This window comes from Crassostrea angulata, chromosome 6, assembly GCF_025612915.1.
Source record: "Crassostrea angulata isolate pt1a10 chromosome 6, ASM2561291v2, whole genome shotgun sequence".
Lineage (NCBI taxonomy): Eukaryota > Metazoa > Mollusca > Bivalvia > Ostreida > Ostreidae > Magallana > Magallana angulata.
The window spans coordinates 49,943,728-49,962,151 of record NC_069116.1 but is presented as its reverse complement, the minus strand read 5'-3'; the positions used below and the strand labels follow the sequence as shown (position 1 = coordinate 49,962,151).

The 18,424-nt window shown below is 32.1% G+C and overlaps 1 protein-coding gene across 1 annotated transcript; it reads left to right on the top strand.

Moving 5' to 3' along the window:
• Positions 1-2,782: 2,782 nt before the first annotated feature.
• On the top strand, positions 2,783-18,424 carry LOC128187586 (four-domain proteases inhibitor-like). Its single transcript, XM_052858002.1, has 11 exons — positions 2,783-2,911; positions 3,037-3,235; positions 3,809-3,922; positions 4,172-4,200; positions 11,503-11,550; positions 11,740-11,899; positions 13,784-13,900; positions 14,165-14,193; positions 15,298-15,442; positions 17,830-17,949; positions 18,333-18,424. The coding sequence occupies exons 2-11, from the start codon at positions 3,081-3,083 to the stop codon at positions 18,373-18,375; spliced, it is 960 nt and encodes a 319-aa protein (XP_052713962.1). The 5' UTR covers positions 2,783-2,911; positions 3,037-3,080; the 3' UTR covers positions 18,376-18,424.

The following is an 18,424-nucleotide window of genomic DNA, read 5'->3' as shown; positions in this document are numbered from 1 at the left end:
CAAAGTAAAACAAGTCTCAAAGCATGTTATTTAATTTTTTTTTCTACATTTTTGGATCCCCATCTGATTCGTCAGACTCCTAGAATTTAAAATTACGTTAACCATATATAAAAATTAAACATTTGTCCGTTTGTCGTCGGCAAATTAAAGTTTTGTATTTGCACTGAATAAGAGAGAGAGAGAGAGAGAGAGAGAGAGAGAGAGAGAGAGAGAGAGAGAGAGAGAGAGAGAGAGAGAGAGAGGAGAGAGAGAGAGAGAGAGAGAGAGAGAGAGAGAGAGATGGACCATCTAACCTACATGTATACACAAACAGAAAGGTTGCTATAAATAGAGCTAACTGTACCCTTCTCGCAAAAATGAAATATGTTTGTTGTATGCTTCGATTGTTGTTTTTTTTTTTGTGTGTATTTTTTTTTGGGTTTTTTTTTAATTTGCGGGGGGGGGGGGGGGTGGATGGCTAGGGTGGGGGGGGGGGGGTAAATTTTAGTAGAGATAAGCAATGGGACGTACGTTCACGATAAAGGATGATGTAAAATACAGACCCCAGTATTGGCATAAGAAAAAAAAATTCTGGCTTTTTCTTTCTATTTGCATGTACTTTATCTTTGATTTATGTACTCTTATAGATTTTTTTCATACCGAAGAAAAAAAACATTTTCACGGGAGATATAAATTTTTGGTGGGGGTACACTGTTTATATTAAATCTCTGTAGACTTTTAAAAGCTCCGCCTCACATTTAAAATACTTTAAAATACACGAATGCATTAAGATATATTTATTTCTTCAGCTGGTCAATGTACTTTGTCCAAATCTATCGATCGTATTTCGAATGAACCTTCTGGGCTTTCGTACTAGAGCGTTTGTTTGTATTTCAGTGTGTCTTTTGAAGATATTTTATATCCGAAGCGAGCGAAATTTGTGAAGATTTTACATGTACCGAATTTAGTGAATATAAGCTTAATTCAGAAAAGTACCTCTGCAACAAGATAAGAGAATGTAGAAGGAGTAGGGGTCGGGGGGGGGGGGGTCGGGTCCGGCCCCCCTCCCTTCCTCGGAAAATTCAAATTTCTTAAATTTACATACTAGTAGCTAGTAGTAAGATTACCAAAAATATGCTCGGACCCCCTACCCCCCCCCCCTCCCTCGGAAAAAAAATCTGGAAATGCGCATGCGGATTGACTTGCCAAAGTTTATTTTCTTCATCAAAAACTAAACTGTATTTCATTATAAAGCAACCAAATACAAAACTAATATGCCAAACTATAAATATACATGTATATCTAAGCTCAAGTACATATAGTAGCAATGCCGAATTGTATATCTGATGCTTATATTTATAAAGGTAACATGCTGTGTTTAATTTTGTTAACATTACATTTTCCATTTACATAAGTGGAACCGTCATATTCGATGAAAATTAACGATAATTTGTTTATTTTAAGTAAATGACTAAATACGCTGGCTCGCACCTGTCGATGCCCACTTTGATACCTTTATTTACCATTAAACCACAGCTGCATGTTGGTGATGGACCACAAATATATGACATTCATACATGTAGATAATAGGTCAATTAAAATGTAATAATGATAATTTAATTTTGAGAACCTCGGGCCGTCAGCATCTGCGTCAACTGAAAGAAGGTTCTGTGTAATAGAGTTGAGTTACATGTAGTAGACTTATTATCAATAGAATCGAGATCAACTAATTTTATTTTATATAATCTGCACGAACTTATCATCCCTAAAGTTCCCTTCATTCGGCTAATAAGTTCAGGAAAAGGTTGTACATAGATACAGGTCTGTAGCTCCCGGTCTAAAAAAAATTCGAATAGACGACCTGGGTCGTCCTTGCGAATTTTTTCAGACCGGGAGCTACATACCTGCAGTGTTAGGTTGTATAGTGGTTGTGTAGGTTTTAACATTGTATTTCTTTTAAGTCATTGAAATCAGGGTACAAACAACTTTTGGTCTCGGAAACACAAATCAATTTATTGAGTTAGATGACCGCACGCTTAAAATAGATGTACTTTATTATATTCAGAATATGTGAAGTGTTGCATAGATTGTCACATCTTACTAAATAATATAGAGAAATTATAAACTATTGATTTGCATGCTACTGCTAATCAAAAATATTATGTATGTACATTTAGTCATTATTATTTTTTAAACGCAAACTGTATTTGTACCGACTGAATTTTAATATAAATTATTGAAATCAAATAATATTATTGATGACAATATTCATTTAAAACACGGTGCCGATGCTTACATAAAAACCCTGCAAGAAATGTGGTTTGCGATGACCTGTGAAAGATTTTAATTTGATATGTTTTATAACACATATTTGATATTTATATTGTAAAATTCCCAGCTCTAGAGTAGCTATCATAACAACCCATTTACTGGTGAACAAGTTATTGGATCAGGATCGCGATAAAACAAGGCATGCTGGTAAATACAACAGTTGCATGTTTTACAATATATTAGTATATACACATATCTACAATATCTATACAATAGTTGTACGTATTACAATCAACTCAATATAGGATATATTGGTGTTTTTTGTTTGAGAAAGTCCTATATAATATCAAATTAAATCTATAATGGGTGATCAGCCAATAGATCTACACATACTGTTGACAAATCGCAGGCTTGAATGATGATCATTTCCAGATATCAATTTAGATAAGTCGACATCACCAAATGTCAACGGCTGAACATTAACTATTGCGTTTACATTGTCAGTGGCATAACAGTGAGATATGTGGGTCAAATTGAAATCAACTTCTATAATGATAAAATTAGTTCAAATGTATAATTACAGACAATTATTCAGGACTACATGACCAAAATATGATGTAAACGCGCAGTGCACAGAGACTCTCGTCTGCAGTTGGAAAAGGTTTGTTCATATGTATATTCAGATACTTCAAAAATATCTATTAAAGCCTAGATGTAAAAAAAAAAAAAAAATTCGAGGAAGTAATTTTATTTTGATGTCGGGCATGTTTATTTTCATGTCTCTAGGAATTTACATTATTTGATAAGTTTAACATCCACCATATCTAACGATGGTGCCTAGAGGAATGGCAGTGTTTTTGGCAGTGGTTTTGGTTGTCGTAAGGACGATGGTCTGTTCGGAACAGATTGCGTGTACAGCGGATTATAGCCCTGTGTGTGGACGAAACGACAGGACGTATGACAATGAGTGTCTGGCTCGCTCGGCGTAAGTACAGTCAATGTACCGACAAAGTGAAAATATAATCAATTTATTTTTTTACATACAGTATATGTACAAACATTTTGAATAAACAAAACAATTTTTTTGTAATGAAGAGGGCTAGATAATCGTTCGTGGTAATTTTCAGACTTTATAAATCTGGAGAAGAAGAGTTCTATAATTTACATATATACTAAGGAACGAGTGCATGTGTATATAATACATGCAAGTATATCGTATAACCATTTGTCCCAATGGAGCTCCCGAGAATCAAAAGGTTATGCGATATATCATAGAAATGACAGAGTTATCACTCATTTACTGTATCTGATTTGTTAAACGTTGTATCAAATTTCCCCTATCAGGTTTTGAAGTTTGACCATGTATACGAGCGAGTTTACATCTGTTGAAGCAGTCCCGCGCCATGTTTAAAATGAAAACGCTTTATTAGCATGATTTTATCATTTGAAACTAAGGAAATCTAATAAAATCAATCTAGTAAAATATATCAGCCAGGGAACATTAGAGTAAAACACAGCACCAACGGACAATTAAAGACGTTATACAATTCCTTTTTAGGGGCGTGGGAGTGGCACACAAAGGGAAGTGCAAATGCGCATGTCCAGAAAACATGCATCCAGTCTGTGGTTCCAATGGTGTCACATATGACAACGCATGTTTAGCTAAATGCGAGTAAGTTAATAAAACAAAAAAATGTACAATTAATGTTTCTTACAGACCTATTTACACGATGTGATTTTTTCCCCCAGATATAACTCGCTACATTTTACAAATGCAGCACGTTCATGAGTCAGATCACATTATAGGAAATAAGACATTAAAAATAAGACTGTGTAAAAAAAAAGAACAGTTTCGCGTTATATGTTAAAATCTGTACAAGAATAAACACAGATGAGATAAATTGTACTTTTATATTTGTAGTTTGGTCGGCTTTAGGCCCGGATCGTGCGGTATGTATCATTTTGAGACGTGTTGTAAATAATTAGAAATTCATTTGCAAAAATCCAACAGAGTTCCTTTTTTTTCAAGTCAATACATTTGCTCATATTTTCTGACATTATCAAATGGTCTTTCTTTTTATAAAAAATATATTCATATGAACATAATATATTAATTGCACGCTGCTTAAGTTTAAAAAAAGACCTCATAGGAAAACGTTTTTGAAAAAAAAGACCACATTTTTCTCGCAAAGGAAAAAAATTTAAACGTTTTATTTTTTAATCGTGTATTTAAGTCTGAAGCCATGGCATTCATCATAAACATATTTTTGTCGTTCCAGGAACCAGATAACAATATTGCAAAAAGTTGGAATTTTTCCGCATTTGACAATGGAGAACGATGACTCATCAAGCAGCAATATTTTTAAGATTTACATGTAGTATGTACAAGTGTGAATGTAAAATACTTATATATGCAACATGATACAAATAAAAATTAATATGTACCATTAGTTTGTTTTGTTAGATGTTCGAGAAAAACATTTCGCTTATTCTTAAAAAAAAAACCTGTTATCAATACATTTTTATTACAAGCTCAATATTAGAATAAAGAAAGAACCATGACTTAAAACATACAGTGAAATATGTTGACTATTTATTTACTAAATAATAGTTAAAGCTAAACAAATGCATATCTTAAAAAGGTAGATCTGATGGTTAATTTGTTGAACATTCAACATCCTTAAAATCATAAAGTAGACTCCTTTATGCCTCATTATAATTATAATATTCGATATTGTTAAGTCTTAACAGTCAAAATATCGTATAACTATTCATGCACTTAGGAGACTCCATGGAATTTTACTGCAAAATTCTACGGAGACGCTCGAGAATAAACAGAGGGCAATGTCCATGAAGCTATCTTCAGACTGAGACGTATCCGAGATATATCTTAGGACACATCTTAGTCATAAGAGAGTTTCTCGAAGCTGTCCCAACTTACGACACCTCTTAGAATGATCATATATAAATTTATAACCCCCAATTAAAAACCATTAAAGACATCGTGCAATCAAAGATTAAACGCGTACAATGGGATATATTCCTTATAATGGACGGCTAGCTAACATATATATACATGTACCAAACATTCGTTCACACTGGGTGTATACGGGGAAGAGTTCTTATGTTTCCTAGTAACAAAATGAAATTTCAATTAAAAATTGAATTTACAAACAAAAGTAATTGAAATTATGACATTGTAGAACCGCTTTCGCGGTAAAATGGTATGGGACATCTGCCTATAATAATCAGGATCTAAGAAATACTTTAACCGGTTTAGATTTTTCAAATTGAACAATATTTAACCAAAAAAAAAAAAAGCTTTTAAAAATATTTAGAGGGTTAAAAATTGTAAAACCTCCAGCAGGATTCGAATTCATCACTTACAGGTTTGATGTAAACCTTCTAACCCGCTGCGCTACGGAGATAGGTGACGATTTTGGGAAATAAACTACATGTACTTATATAATTACATATTTTTTTTTAATGTTTTTTTTCCGAAAAACAACATGGAAGTGTCCCATACAACCTTTAATGCTAACTTTGAATATAAACATACCGTAAACCAAAATTTATTTGCAGGCGAGACAATTTAGCAAAGATTGCGACTACCGTACCTCATATAGTCGCAAAAAGTATCCGCCGCGAACTAGTTTCATTATTCAAGCTGCAGTTTTGTTCAACAGAAGCTATGTCTCTTGCTCCATTCTTCCGGTTTGACAGAAATGAGGGGCGAACTGATAATCGTTGGAGTAGTGTTGACTGCGGTCGCCTTCAGCGAGGCAATGGGCCTTCCCAATACTTGAACCCTGCACAGCAGACTGGGACCCCGTGTGTGGGGTCGACAACAGAACCCACGTCAACGCATGTTTGGCAAGAGCCGAGTATGTTGATAGTACTAAATCATACTTTTACTCACCTGAAAATACAATATACTATAATTGAATCTATATGTAGTTTACAAAACTCTGTTATTCGGTGATGAAGATTTTTATTGAATCGGGTGATCGGGGAAAGTTAATGGGTCTGATAAAGTACATGCATCTTATGAGACAGTTCGTAGGGAAGAAACAACATTCAAAGTCCGTCAAAGTTGCAGCAAAACCTCGACGACCTGTGACTGTAACAGGAAAAGGCAAATGTCTAAAAGCCAAGGAAATAATTGAAAGTGATGGCAGATAAACGATTTGTAAAGATGTTGGTAAATAATTATCGTGGATGCATTTTATTTTGAAGCGTATTTTGAAAGGTTTATGCCAGATTGATACCGCATTGACAGATGACAAAAACGGGTACTTTAACAAACCGCTAAGCAATTGCTTAAAATGTTTCCCAAATTTAATCATAGACAAAACACGTATCCAAATATAGTAACTGGTGACGAAGAATAATTGTTCAGGGTTTCGTCGAAATAATTAATACTTTAATATACATAATTTATAACAAGTAGTTGTTTTAAGCTAAAATGGGAGCAATTTATAAAAGAACCCAAATGCATTCTCAGCTAACTTGATAAGCTGTTTTTCGATTAAAAATTTTTTTTTTCTCAGAAGCATGTGTAGTTGAAAATTTGCAAATAAAGAACAACTGGGAATATTGTTATTATCCAAATATACTATGAACTGCATCGCTTTGCCTTGTTCTTTTTATGTATGCGTCAAATTTATTACTTATCTGGAACATTGTGCTGTGCCAGAAACGATTTATGATTTCCGAAATTGATTAATATAAATTGATTTTGGAGATCAATGTATAAAATTTTTAACTGTCTTCAATTGCATGTGCTTTTAAGCAAACATGATGTAAAAATAAAATACGTTAGTAATGTTTATCAAAAACAATACATGTATGACAATTTAGAACATCGGTGCGAGAAAATAATCCCACACCTTATGCTTATTTTAAAGTTTATGATAATTGAATGTTTGGCAAAGTAATTTTTTTTATAATGAAGTGATTATAGGGTTAGTGATGAAACCCTTTCAGATTTTTAACATACCATTGGAGAAAATATTGTATGGCCAGCTCGTTTTTTCAATATCACTGTACAGTCGTTTTACCGGTAACGAACCAGTATGCGGTTTCGTCGTGCATGCGACTAATATCAACGGAATTCCAAATGTTTTTATTTTTTGTTTAAATCAGGTACCTTTGTCCTTCTAAACTGTAGTATTAAACTTCCGAAAATATAAAGGATGAATTATGGAGATAGTAATTTCAATACCCCCTCCATTTTCCTAGTTTAGAATTCGTTTTCCTGTATCGAATCAAGTGCCCTATATTACTTATGACCGAATATTTTGAGGCGAATTAATTTCAAAAATATACTAGAGGTACGTGTTAATAGACTTATAAATGAAGAAGGAAAAATAAATGTGGGAATATGTCTTTTAAACAAATAATATGATCGTTATTTTTGTCATACCGTTTTACAGTCAAATTGTAACTGGACTTGCAGAATTTTTATTTGCGTTACTTTATGAAATTGAATTTTCATAGAAACACTCTATAATAGTAATTGATGATAAGTAACTGTCATTTGCCTTTGTTTTGTATATCCAGCCTTTCAACTTTCTTAATTGCGTAAGACATACATCTTATTGCATATGAAATTTTTATAATTAATATGTGCAGCACATTGCATGGATTTACTAACAAATGGTAATAGCAATACATATGTAATACAGTGATGATAGCATTGGAGAATGTCAATTCAACACATCAATTTAATTACAACAATTGTTATAAAAATAGTATATTAGTCAACATGTAGTTTGAAGGCATGATGCAAGAATTTTCCTAAGTTACAGAGTTCTCTAACATTGTTTACACATAATAGCTGTATAAATTTATACATTGATGGTTTTTTCCAATAGTAATTTTTTATATATTTGGCTCTTAATTGTTGTATCGTGGACATATTAAGACAAAGTGATATTCATCTTCAATTTCGGATCTACAAAATTCACATATTCTGTTATTTCGCACAATATTTCTGTGGCGTCCACTTTCTATGGATAAATCATGTGACATTCTGATTTTACTGAGTTGTTTTTTGTAAATACAAGGAATGGGTTTCACCAAATAATATTGCAGTGAAAAATGGTCAATAATATATTTATATAACATACATCTAGATGAACTATTCATATCTGCAAAAAGAGTTTGCACAAAAGTATCAATTATTCTTTGCTTAATAAGTAAAAAATGGCTTTTATAACATATTTTGTGTTGGTCAGCCCAGATGTAGCCTTAACCAATTTCAAACAATTTGTCTTTGATCTTTGACACCCAGTTTGATACATTTTTCAATTTGTGTTCACACTCTTCTAACATTTTATCATAACATGACCTCAAAATGCAATTTTTACTTTGTAATAATTTAAACCAAAACTTAAAAATCCGAAAATAGCGTACAATCCTCAAAGGCAACCTGCCAGTTTCAAAATACACCATAGACGTATTTGTATTTTTTCTAACACACAGAACATTTTTTATGAATTCTAAATGTATTTTCTCAATGTCACCCGCACTGTGGTTTCCCCAGACTTCACATCCGTAATTCAATATACTACTTACATAAGTGTCAAAAAGAGAGAACATAGTTTCCACATTTAAATTCAATTGACTAACCTTAGATCTTAGACAAAACATTGCTTTTCTACCTTGACTGGCTAATTGTTTTTGTGTTACATTAAAATTCCCATTATAGTTCAATAAAACACCAAGGTACATAAATTTATCTACAACTTCTATATGGTCAGTATGTATATGCCATTTTTCGTTTTCATGGATTTTACCTCCATTTCTAAATACTACAACTTTTGTTTTATCCGTATTAATGGCCAAGTCCCATTTTAAAGTGTAATCATACAACGTGTTCAACATTAGTTGAAGTTCATGTACAGATTTTGCAAAACACACCATGTCATCAGCATACATTAACGTAAAAAGATTTAACTCTTGTACTTGCAAAGGGACATTACAATTCTTAATGAACTCCATTTCTGAATCATTAAAATAAAATGAGAAAAGAATGGGGGACAATACCTCCCCTTGAAGAAGACCAAGTGAGTTTTCAAAAACATCAGATAACATTCTTGGTGTCTTAATACAGGATTTCATATTTTCATACATAGAACGTATAACATTTAATAACTTTCCTCTGATACCATACATATCAAGTTTTTGCCAAAGTTTAAGACGCTCTACAGTATCAAATGCTTTTTTGAAGTCGATAAAACAGCAATATAATCTTGTTTTATTTATCAGCCAAATGATGCTTCTATCGCAATGAACCGTTACTAGGAAAACTACCTATGGTTCTATTTGAAGTCGTAATTTCATTCAAAGCGCAATAATTATTTGATATTATGCATAATCTTATTAAATGGATCATAATTGATAATGATCCACTAGATAGGTGCCAATAACAAACTTATTTTCTTAGTTAGGCTTAATTGTTTTCACACTTTCGTTTTTTTCTGCCTTGCACTTCCGGCAGCTCATTTAAACAATAAAATGCTTTCTTTGGTGATTCATTCGGGATATGAAGGTAGTGACATTGCAGGGAAAATACATTACCCGCGTTAGCGGGTTATGTTAATTTTTCCTGCAATGATCGCTACCTTCATAACCCGCATGAATCATCAAAGAAAGCATTTTATTGTTTATATTAACATCTTTCATTAACTAATTAATAAATTGATTATGAAAAGTTAGTACAATTCACTAAATTACTGTTAATGTACATAAGTACGTTAGCTAAATGAAACAGCCAAATCGTCTCTTGTGAGACTTTGAGTCTGGCATCATCATGATTATTTCGTGCAGTCCGTGAGTTTACTTAGGTCGCTGTAGATTCAGACCAATCGATAAACAGGGCGTGTCAATTTCAGTCCTGTCACTTTCAGCCGCTGTAGATTTCGACCAATCGATAAATGGGGTGTGTCAATTTCAGTTTGGCTGTTTCTATAGACCTATGAATTGACTGTATTTTCCGTAAGAAAAAAGAGGAAATTATACATGGTAGATGTAAATATATCTGGGTCCCCTTTTTAATCTGTAAACAATACGGTAAATAATCGTGCAAATGTCAAACAACTTCACACACTGATAGAATATTTATTTCTGTTTTATAATTACCTAGCTAGGATTTTTTGAAACTTAACTTCGTCTTTCACCAATAATTTTTCTAAAAATTATTCGTTACTAGCAAATATTCGTTACCAGTAAAACGACTGTACTTGATTTACGATTTTCCTATTACTCTTTAGATAGGACACCAGTGAACCCTCTTCATATTTTTTTTAGATTTTTAAATCTTCAAAATAAGTCTGTAGCTGCGCAGTTCGACTGCTGTTTTAGGTGATTTAAAAAGGCAATGTCCTGTTCCTGTATGCATAATTTGCATACAAAACAATCTCATATCTATTGCATTTATATCTTTTGGCAACAGTTTTGGTAAGTTTTGGGGAGAAACAAGCCAGTTCTAGAAATGTTTAAAATCTTATCCTCAAATGTACAAAATGGCCACACATCCCCCTTAAAAAGAAATACAATATTAGTTTTAAATTTCCTGCCTGGAAAGAAATTCCTCTTTTTTATTATTAATTTATCAAGTGGCGTTGAGAGCTAATTTTAGATTAGTGGAGGGTCAGCATCTTAATAATATTTGAATTGTTTTAAACAAACATATGAATTGCAATATAATGTAAGAGGAGGGAAATGTATAATTACAATGATTTAGTATGCAGTACTTTGTGAAGAGTATTATTACTCATGACTCAACATTTTTCTCAATTCATGCAATCCTACTTTACAGCCCAACACTTAGGGGTTTTTTTATCGCGTGTATAGCTTTAATGCTATAATATAATCTGCATTAGTAAAGTAATATCATTTTCAAAAAGTTAAGTGACTTTTGAAAATAAAATAGATCCCGTCTTGGTTTTCTCTGAGATAATAGATATTTCCCTTGACCGCCATCTTCTGGTTCAAATCTGTGAAATAAGCATGTTTAGATACATACATGTAAATAGGTCTGCATATGATACACGCCTATAAATAAACTCTACTCTAAAATGAAAAATGATTCTCATTCATTGACGAAAACAGCAGCTGTAAAGCTTAATAATAATTATAATATTTCCAGATGTCACAAAATGACCCTCAATTATTAGCCTTGGGCAGTAGTTGGACAATTATGAACAAAATCACGTAATGGGATATATCCCCTATAAATATGGACAGTTTGTAAACATGTAGCACACAATTGTTCGTTCACACAAGTGTATACAGGTAGGAAATCTTATGTTTCAATTGCAGTAAAAATTCAATGCAAAATCTTATTCGTAAGCAAGAAAATTTCGCAAATTTCAAACAGCATAGTAGCGAAAATTATGCCGGTACAAATCAGTGTTACTATTTCAACAGCAGTAATGACAACACGCTAGTTATGACTCTTGCTCCATTCTTCCGTTTTGACAGATATGAAGACCGGACTGATAATCGTTGGAGCTGTGTTGGCCGCCGTCGCACTGTGTGACGCTAGGAGCCCCCCAAGACCTCAAGTCTGCACTACTGACTGGAAGCCCGTATGTGGAGTCGACAACAAAACCTACGGCAACGTGTGTATGGCTAAAGCTAAGTATGTTGATATATATATATATATATATATATATATATATATATATATATATATATATATATATATATATATATATATATAATAATATATATATAATAATATAATATATATATAAGCAATATTAATAATTAAAGATTCAAAATTGAAAAATAGAGTACAATAATCATTTTGAGGTTTGAGGCATATTATTGTCTTACTCATGATCAATTTCAATATTTTTATATGTTTCTTATTTTTTTTAATGGAGTTTTAAACGAGATGGGATTAATAAGCCAAACATTATATATTACACTGAAACTGTTTTTCCATAAAACGTAATTAAATACTTAAGGAATGAATTCAATATTTATTTGTTTTATACGATATAAAATGGTTTGGGGCAGTTTACGCTTTATAAACCGCGAAGCGGTTTATAAAAAAGCGTAAACTGTTTCAAACCATTTTATATCGTATAAAACTAATAAATATTGAATTCATTGCTTATAATTTAATTTTTTTACTCTTCACTGTAGATAAAAACGGTCATTTGACCTTTAAAATGATGTAAAATTGTACAAAATTCAAACGTAACGTCAGGCGTATTGATACGTTTTTGACGTTAGTCTTACTATGACGTAGGCAACATTCTTTATACGATATAAAATAATTTTTTAGCCAATCAGAAAGCGCGTTACAACCAGAATTAAATTATATTATCATGAATTTGGAAAAGCAAATGGATAAGACATAAACTTGGTGTACGTATGTTAAATGATAGAAATATACATCTGACATCAGAAAAGAAGTAACTAATTTTTAAAACAAAAATAAACCTCATAATTTTAAATGTGCATATCTTCTATCAACAATAACAATGGAGACATGCAGATTCCAAACTCAATAAAGATCGGCCGTTTCCATTCTTATATATACGTAGTTTAAGAAAATAATACGATTGATTTTACTGATTACAGGGCTAGATAGTCGTAGTAATTTTTGTCCATGTTAATCTCCTTTAGATAAAGAAGTATGTATTAAGATACTTGTATAGGAAAATCTTAAAAAAAGATTAAAAAATTTAAATCTTAAATGTTTGGAAGTTTTTTTTTTTCAATAGTTAATAGTTCTATATTTACATCCACAAAGTAAGATTCCCTCTATTTCTTACGGAAACTTATAGTTAATTCATAGCTCTATAGAAACAGCCAGACTGAAATCTACACGCCCCGTTTCTCAATTGGTCGAAATCTACAGCGGCTGAAACTGACAAGAAAATGACAGGATAGATATCGGCACGCCTTGCTTGTCGATTGGTCCAAACCTACAACGACCTAGGAAAATCACGGACTGCGCGAAATAATCATGATGTTGTCAGACTCAGTCACGATTTGGCTGTTTCTTTTAGCTAACGTACTTACGTACATTAACAGTGAATTTTACTTACTTTTCATTATCAATTAGCTAAAAGAAAGATGTTAATTCAAACAATAAAATGCTTTCTTTGATGAATCATTCGGGTTATGAAGGAAGCGGTTATTGCAGAAAAAAAATTACAAAACCCGCGTTAGCGGGTTATGTATTTTTTCTGCAATGTCGCTATCTTCATTTCCCGAATGAATCAACAAAGAAAGCATTTTATTGTTTAAATGATCAAATTTAATATCATATTTAAAATTTTAAAGCAAATCTAATGGGTAATGTGTTGACCGCCCAGCCTCTTAACTTCTGAATAAATAAACTAAAGAACTTAACAGTCCAGTGCAAAATTTAACTTAAAATCATGTCTTTACCTTCTATGCCAAAGGCGTGATATTAAAACCATCACAAAATTCCTTTAAAAAAGAAATTGCAAAAATATGACATAATAGATTTGAACCAATTAAATTAACATTTTCTCTCATCTAGAGGGGTTCCGATCGCTAAACCAGGAGAGTGCAAAAAATGCCCTTGTCCAAAGATTATGAAACCTGTATGCGGAGTGAACAAAGTGACCTACGATAACAAATGCCTCGCCGAATGCGCGTGAGTACTTCAAACATTTTTATGTCAAAATACATACAATGATTAAACCAGTCTATGCACGCGTGAGCATTTTGGATAAGTTCATTTAAAATGATGTTCATTAAAAAACGTACACATCCACATTCTATATAATGTGTGTATTTGTTATATTATATAGTAGCTATATTTTATATTACAGCCTTCTTAAGTTATACATTTGTACAGATACCGATATTTTATCATTAAGCATTGCTATCATTTGCTATGATCTATACTGTATTTCAGAGGGGTAATGTTCTTCCCAGGACCATGTAGTAAGTACATACACAGGAATAAAGGAATAAATTATTTTAAAACCACCAAAAATGAAAAAGAAAATACTAAGCTTTTGCAATCTTAATTTGTTTGAGCCATTCTACAAGTTCCCCAGATATTAACGGGAATGAAAACTTTTTTTTGGATTTTTTTTTTCAGAAAGAAGAACTGATTGATGACAGCCTTCTGGTTTGCGCTTTTAAATACATGGAAAATTGTTTTAATAAATTAAACCCAAAGACCTTTTTTGTCAAGATATGTTTGTTAACAAGGTTAGAAAGTCATTGTCATGGACATGCTTTGTAATGTATTTTTCGATGTTTTTCATATCCCAATATGACATTATTTTCCGAATAAAGAAATGTTACTCGAAGGGTAACATGATTGTACAACCATAGTATAACATGTGAATGAAATTAGTGATTATCTTTTTATTAAATAGTTTCGCTGCAAAATGCAAAGTCTCTCTCTCTCTCTCTCTCTCTCTCTCTCTGATTTTCAGTAGATTAGGTTACTACATAATTAAGCAGCTATGTCAAAGTTTGAGTGACAAAGAGTCATTCTTGGCTAATGTAGACAGATTACATCTTCAAACATCATCTACGACATAAGTGACAGCATATGCAGTCACTAAATGAATTATTTAGATTTAGAAAACTCAGTAACTATAGATGACCATGACATGAAAGAGACATAAGCATGCTCTTATTCAACATAACACCAGCGAAATCCAATAGATTTGTGATTACTGTTTGGTAGCGTGAGTTCTACGGCAATCAGAGATGGAGTTCCACCAACTGTTACGTTACACTTCATACAGGGAAATAACACTGTATCCTGGAGTTCATTCTAGATTGTGTGATGATTTTGGTATGGCCAGCAATTTGTTTTGTAAATCAATTCAATAATAAAACATCACACAATGCAACTCATACAAAAAGCCTATAAAACAATAGCAGTCTGCGTGGAACTGTCCTCTCTGATTCAACATTAGACAGTAACAGCGTCGAAGCACAAAAGGGTAAAAAGACTGATATTTCTGGATATCAATGTGATGTGAAATTCATGGGTATTTGGTTATTGCATTTCACGTTTATTTAAAGCAATGGACTGTTACCAAGCCCTGTGTTTGCTGTTGGCTGTGACCCTCACAGTGGCAGCAATGGATGGTCCTTGTTCGTCAGAAGACCGACCGGTTTGTGGGCAGGACGATCAAACCTACAAAAACAAATGTGAAGCAGAAATGGCGTATGTAACCAGCTTAAGTTCGAATTTTTAAACAATGCAATGAATTATGTATTTTATGTTGTTTCATACAAATGCGACAGTTCCAATGACATACAGCAACTTTTTGATTTTACCAATTTTTATCTTACCTTTCCTGGGAAACACTTTATTGTTGTAACGACAGTATGAAAGCTATACAGAAAAAATCCATATGGTTCATTGAAACAATTTAGAAAAAGATACAAATATAATATAACACTTTCTTTTCTAAGTCATGGGAAAAGTCTTAAATATTACTAATTCCATTAAAAAAATTAATAAAAATATTGACTATTCCACTCCTTGCAAAGAATGGTTGTTTTTCTTTGATGGTCAATCTAAAAATAAAACACCCCGATTCCTTACGCTATCAATATATTGGCTTTCTGTGATAAAATATCATTAGATTGAATTTATTTCTTCAATATAAGGATAGCTTCATTTTGAAGTAATCAAAGTACAAAACGGGGACACATTCCTAAAGATAAAGTCAAGTTTTAAACCCCTATTAAGGATTACGTTTTCTCAGGGTTTGAGATTTCAAAAAAAAAGTTCAATACCTATGGTCAAAAGTTGTTTTAAAAGCACAAATTTAAAATAGCAATGTTATTTACTAATATAAATATTATTTTCCATGTTTTGTTTATTTGAGGAAGATATGCTACGACAAAGATGGATGAAAATTGAAACAGAGGAAATTCGTACGAATTTTTTCATCTTAAAACTTCTGTAGCAATGCAATTGCAAAAATTTTCTATTTTTTTTTCATATCATTTTACATATTATTGGTTGTATTATATCGTATATAATTTTATATCTTTGTCTGGCATGCAATGGGGGGGGGGGGTATTTAAATTACATCAAATTTAATCAAGATAGAATATCTCAAAAACTTGATCATTGACCTTATGTAATGTTAATATCAACAGAATACAGACAATATAGAAAGTTTTTTGCAACTAATGGTTTGGAGCTCCTATTAGTTAGGTTTTTTGGTATCAAAAATCGGTAGAATTTTGAAAATTGATAGAGGAAATTCGGACTAAATTAAATCTAAACTATGAGTCATTGAAATATGAATTTAGAAAAGCTATTCGTATTTTATTATTTTCCAACCAACAAATTGTTTTATTATTTCTTATAATTGCCAAATAAAGAAAACATTGGAAAGGGTGGACAATTTTGACAAAGAACTATATACGATATGAGTTAAAATTGGCCCCCATAATTCGCCATTTTTTAAGTGTTTCGGGTACATTAAAAAGTTAACTTATTTTTTAGAAGAGTTGATATAAAATATATTTTTCATATATTTATTTGATTTATTTGCACTCACTGGCAGTATATGACGTCAGAAGTAACGCTATTTTTAGAATTCAATCAAATTGACATTTTTCTTATCTTTTTACGAAAGGGAAACATAGAAAGCATGCTTGAACAAGATAAAAATTTTTGTCACTTATTAGTCTTGGCTAGATACATCTCTGATTAAAATATTTTGTTTGTTCAAGCATGCGCTCTATGTTTTCTGAAAGAAAAACTGCTTGAAAACAAGCTGTTTTATGCTAAAAATGCAAAAATGGCGGGAAAAGGTTGTCTTTACGATGCCATATTTCTATATTGTGGGCACTTGAATCAAAATGAATGTTATTTAAACACATCACATATATATCTGAACTGAAAAATCAAAGAATTACAGTAAAATGATGATGTTCATTTTAGGGGGCCATTTTAGGCCCATATCATATATAGTCCACAACAATAAACATTTAGAGGTCACTAGCATAAAAAGTAGGTCATTGACCTAGTTAATTGAAAGTGAAAAAAATAGCACTACAATAGTAGGGTTACAATGAACAATAAGAAGTTTTTCGTTCCTATTAGTGGACTTTTTTCGCTCTTGAGTAAACGTAATCCTTAAAACTACAAATGCAACAGTTACTGTAAGAAGTCTATAGTTTTCTTCAAAAGATAGCGCCCAAGACACATATTACCAAGGATTGAATCACGACGCATCAAACATATTCTGACGCAATGAAAACCCGTTTTAAATTTTCAGTATAACATCACCTTAAAAAGCAGCGACATTCAAACTCCATTAGATTTTTGGTTCAAACAAAGCTATAGCGTGTGTACGGTTTGATCTTTTGTAAGAGACAACAAAATTTTGAATACTACTCCCGTCTGACTCTCCTATGCCTGGTATGTTTTTTTTTTGTAAAAAATAATACAATTCTAATTTTTTTCTCTGTCTCTTGTACCTGGTGTAACACGTGATTTGAATGGCTACATTTACATGTAATAAGCCAGATGTATAAATTCACCTCGTTCTCAAAACCAATGTTGAACTAAAAAAAATTTTTCTCCAGAGGGGTGGATATCAAACACGAGGGGAAGTGCGTCCGCCTCTGTAAATGTCCCAAGATCCTGAGGCCCGTGTGTGGAGAGAACGGTGTCACATACGCAAACAAATGTCTGGCGGAGTGCAGGTCGGGCTAATCACTTAAAGGGGCTGGATGATCATGGCCGTTTTTAGACTTAATTAATCTTTTTTAAAAGAAGACCTTTGAATTAAGATATTGAAAAATTAAAAAAATTTAAGCTAAATTATAAGGATTTTTTGAATGGGTATTTTTAAAAAATTCATTGTTCATTAATTTTGTAGACCTGACGGGTACATGTAATGTTTAACCACGCAGCCTCCTTGATACATGTCTTTTACTAATAAACTTTTTTTTAATTGTCGATAAGTCCATGAATAATTAACTCATTGAAAATTTAAAAATGTTAGTCAGTAAATGTATGTATACCAGATATCTTAATTTCATTTCAAATTGCCTAGTATATATGATTGTATGTTTTTCTGTTGTAGGGGAGTATTGAATTATACACAGGGACCCTGCTCTCAACAATAGAAAAAATCCTTCGCTTGTAAAATCATTTGAATTAAAGACATTCGAAACA

Excerpts from the sequence above, each read along its gene's own strand:
- LOC128187586 (XM_052858002.1), top strand. The coding sequence starts at position 3,081 with ATGGTGCCTAGAGGAATGGCAGTGTTTTTGGCAGTGGTTTTGGTTGTC. Across the intron at positions 11,900-13,783 it reads GTGTGTATGGCTAAAGCTAA|AGGGGTTCCGATCGCTAAAC; the intron begins GTATGTTGATAT and ends TCTCTCATCTAG. Across the intron at positions 17,950-18,332 it reads AAATGTCTGGCGGAGTGCAG|GGGAGTATTGAATTATACAC; the intron begins GTCGGGCTAATC and ends TTTCTGTTGTAG.